Source organism: Meleagris gallopavo, chromosome 1 (genome assembly GCF_000146605.3).
Source record: "Meleagris gallopavo isolate NT-WF06-2002-E0010 breed Aviagen turkey brand Nicholas breeding stock chromosome 1, Turkey_5.1, whole genome shotgun sequence".
Lineage (NCBI taxonomy): Eukaryota > Metazoa > Chordata > Aves > Galliformes > Phasianidae > Meleagris > Meleagris gallopavo.
Genome location: NC_015011.2, coordinates 37,185,418 through 37,189,749, shown reverse-complemented (window position 1 = coordinate 37,189,749; position 4,332 = coordinate 37,185,418). Strand labels below are relative to the sequence as shown.

General features: G+C 41.5%; 1 protein-coding gene across 1 annotated transcript in view; it reads right to left on the bottom strand.

The window, feature by feature from the left end:
- Positions 1–4,332, bottom strand: part of LOC100551190 (glioma pathogenesis-related protein 1-like) — an 8,751-nt gene that overhangs the window by 2,364 nt on the left and 2,055 nt on the right. The window contains exons 2-6 of the mRNA XM_003202097.4: positions 3,692–3,937; positions 3,166–3,278; positions 2,141–2,223; positions 1,226–1,252; positions 132–1,138 (exon numbers count right to left, since the gene is read on the bottom strand). Of these exons, the coding sequence (XP_003202145.1) occupies positions 903–1,138; positions 1,226–1,252; positions 2,141–2,223; positions 3,166–3,278; positions 3,692–3,937 (705 nt within the window). The 3' untranslated portion in view covers positions 132–902. The remainder of the gene's footprint in view (positions 1–131; positions 1,139–1,225; positions 1,253–2,140; positions 2,224–3,165; positions 3,279–3,691; positions 3,938–4,332) is intronic.

The window sequence follows — 4,332 nt, the reverse complement described above, 5'->3', positions numbered from 1 at the left end:
ACTCCACCAGTTGATCTCCCACTCACACTCCCTAATGGTCCTTAGTCTCTCCACCTCCTCCTTGGGCTCCACCACCAGGCTGAGCAGCTCATCCACCTGCTCACACCTCACGTAGGTGGAATCCCTGGGACCTCTCCAGATAACCAGGAGTGCTGGTTCAGGCACTCCTTTCAGATGGAGACCTGAACAGCCATACTTCTGGCCAGGCCGTCTGTCTGGGACACTCTTCTTGGAATAAGCCTACTGTCTGGTGGAGACCATGTTTAGGCCTGCAGTTCCCGAGAACCTCCGCGTTCTCAATGGGCAACAATGGTTACTCACCTGGTGTGCTCTGTGTTCCCTGAGGCTATTTAAAGCTTATCAGCAGGTGCCAAAGTCAAGGGTGAGTGATGACATGTTCCTAGGGTATTTAAACTGGCTAAGAATGTGCCAGCTCCACTCCTTGCTGGATTCAAAAAAGCCTTAAAAAGAGCTTTTTTGTTGGCCTTTTTCACTTCAGACCCCCTGATTTTTTGGTGGTCCTGCATGGAGCTGGAAGTTGGACTCAATAATCACTGAGGTCCCTTCCAACTTGGGATACTCTTTGATTCTATGATTCAGATATATCTTTGTGATGCTCCAGGTTTCCAGAAGGCTTATTAGCATATACAGCAGTACACTGCCTACATGGTCCTTCCAGCAAACTACCCCTGAAACAGAACTAAGAGGCTCTTACAGATGTAGAAGCCACGCTAATAAATTACAGCAACTCCATGCACAGCCATTTAAATCTTGCCCTGAATGCAGAAGCATTTTGCATTCGATAAACATCACAAAGTATAGCAGAGATGACTAACTGTTTTTTATCAAACATGCAGTTCTCTAATGGAATGGTATAATCACTATCAGTATCTTAACAATCATTACACATACATACACATGTGTGGAAACCACCCCTGTGCTAAACGAACACCTACAGCACTCAGTACCAAAAATAGTGGCCTTAAAATCAAGACACTAACACAGTAGGGGTCACAGGAAGAATGCAGTTGCCCAGCTGTGGGTGTGTGGGCTGGAGGCCGAGGGGTTGGAGGCTGGGGGGGACGGGGCCGCGGTGGCTGGGGCTGAGTGTCCCAGTCCGGATACCAGTTGGTATAACCTAAAAAAGAATAAAGAAATGACTGCTAAAGCCTGATCAACTTAGCCACATTCATAACAAAACAATGAAAAGCAATCGAATACATACTTATAAGTTTCTCACGTTCTGCATTTACTGTGGAGAGATCAGAAAAAAGATATCAATGCAACAGTCTTTGTCCTATAGGAGAATATAGCAAAACTGGTTGTAGGATCTAGCACTGAACTAACAGAAGCTCTCTTTTTCCTCTCCCTCCCCCTAGTCTTTGCGATGCTGATAGCCTTTCTGTGGCCTGTCAGCCTGTGACTTCAAAATGAATCAGCTAGAACATCACAGAACGAAAACGAATAGCAAATGCTCAATTATTTTTACAGCTGAAGCTATCTAGAGTCTGGCTAGTAGAGAACATCTCCTGTAAAACACTGCACAAGGGTAATATTTAAGACACTGTTGCATGCCTGTTACTCTCTGACTATTTAAAACACTGTTTCTGACTAATTTGGGACTGGGTGAGACAATTAAGATCCACGTCTGCAAACTGCTGTGGGAAAACAAGCTCTCATTGCTCTGTTTCAGAAAATTCTAACACTTAAAGTATTTTTCAGTATAGTCTCATTATTGGTTCAGAACTATAGTTTTCTGGAAAATGTGTTAGGACATATAAAATGAATGGAAAAGTTAAATATACTATTTCTCCTAGTGAAAAAAAATCAGCTGGGAATATTTGTTGGGTATATCTTAGTTTTTTGACTTCCCTATCAGATAAAAGGTAAAAAGTAATCTAATTGATACATCTTTGATGTATCAATTGATTAGAAACTCTGCTTTGTACCTCCAGGAACCTTAAATTACAAAATATTCCAATTGATAACTTCACATTCTATCCTAACCTGACTTCAGTCCTGTGGTGGGCTACAGACCCACTACATACTTAGCGCAAACTGACCCACTACTGTATTTTTACTGATACTTATGACACCACTATTTCTATGCAATCTCCTTAATGAATCACTTTGACCTTACCACAGAGATTGCCTAGACACTGGTCGTTACTGCATCCACTACATGGTCGTCCTGCTTTATAAGGCTTTGTTGGGTAATTCCCCCTGAGGAGGAGAAGAACAGTATTTTGTTAGCTCAGTCTTTAGAAGAGCAATTTAAACACACATGCTAGAATAATATATATTGGGAAGCTATTACTGGGCAAAACAACCCTTATCCGAAAAAGGATAATTATCACTATTTGAAATTCCACTTAGGTGAGACTCATACACTCACTGACATGGGGAGGTTTCTTGTGCAATGCTGTACTATTCAGACCAAGTATATGGGAATCTGCTTTTAGCCCCTCGTTACCCATCTGTATTTTTTAAAAATCCATAAAATATATGTCTAGAAGACATGTCTAGAATATGTCTAGAGATGAACTTGAGCACTGTCTTCCTTTTATACTAGAATCAGTGAATAATTTAGGTTGGAAAAGGCACTTAAGATAACAAAGTTCAACCATCAACTAACACTACCAGGTTCAGCACTGACCCTTGCCCCTTAATGCCATGTCCACACATCTCTTAAATACCTCCAGGTACAAGGACACCACCATCTCCCTGGTCAGTAATGCCTGACCACCTTTCTACACATAAATTCTTCCTAATATTTAATCTAAACCTACCCTGACACAACTTGAAGCTATTTCTTCACATTCTATCAATTGTCGCCTGAGAAGAGAGACTGACATCCCACTCACTGCAACCTCCTTTCAGGTAGTTGTAGAGAACAATGAGGTCTTCTCTCAATCTCATTTTGTCCAGAAAACGGATTTTATTCCACAGCCCTTGCTGACAGCATGTGCTCTCTGCCAGGATCTGCTCGTCTGCTTTTATAGAGAGTGATATTCTGCAGCTCAGACTGCCCAGCACCTAATGCTCTGGTGGACATAGCTTCTGAAATTTGTTATAATGCTCCTGCCATTGGTAAAATCTGATGTTGTTAGTTAAAGCACATTTAAAAACAAAAACATGAAACCCCAAATGTCATAATTGACTTACGCTGGCCCATAGTCACAAACAAAATGCGCCACATTGTTGAATCCTTGAAGATTGTGAATTCTAGGGCAGAAGTGAACTGCACAGCCAACTTTGTAACTCGTTGCCCAAACAACCTGAAGAGAAAAGTGAAACATGTGATGCACCTGTTCCAGGTCTGTAAAAGCAACCAGAACCAGAATTCACAGTATTGATGAATGAATTGGTGACTGAGTGGAATGATCTTGTGAAAGTTTAAAATGGGTAACACTGACAACCCAAAGTGTGCCTGAGACCAATGACTGATAGGTGGTCTAGCAGCTATTGCCTGACTCCCTCAGAAGCCTGACATTGTCAGGGAGATAATCTCTTCCAACCATTAATGAAACAGAGCTCAGACAGACCTGCAGATGAGAATTTATTTCCAATCTCATTAAGCACTAGCATATGGGGTAAAAACCCTGCCATAACTTGTGTTCCAAAGCAGTCTGGTCCATGTCTGCACTTTTTAAAAAAAAACATAATAAATCACTGAGCACAGAAGACTCACCTGGGTGTAGTGACCACACTTGTCAGTGCAGTGACGGGTGTTGAAATCGTAGCTGCTGACTTCATTAAACCAATCAGTCAGAGCTACGTGCACAGAAAAGATGGTGGCAGTGCCAGTCCAGATGTTTTCTCCAATAGATGTAAAGGTAGGGTGCATCTTCTGTGGTATTTTAAGGTAGATATTGTGCTCAAACATGCACCTCTTTGCCCATGCCTTGGCAGACTTAGCTAAAGCAGGGTCCCAGGACTGTAGAAAGAAATGAAAATACAGTGTAACCTGAACTGCAGTGAGTTAGTTGGATTCAAGTATTCTTAAAGAGAAGATTGCAGTTTTTTTCCCTTGCATTCAGCTTCTTTGTCTTGTCATTTCTATTCTCAAAGCAAGAAATTCTCTTCTTCTTTCTCCCTCAGATATTACTGGACATGTAGCACCTCTCACTGTTCTGTAGTACGAGACTTGTTACAATGCTTAGAGCTGGACTGCGATGTTTAAGCTGCCATGTCTGCATGGAGACTGGTCTGTGAGACTTGCAGAAAGATTTATGCCACCAGGCAATAAAATGGCAAGTAAAAGTAGGTATGGAAAAATAAGTAAGTTAAAATAAGTAAGTGAAGGGATGTGAGAAAAAAAAAAAAAAAGAA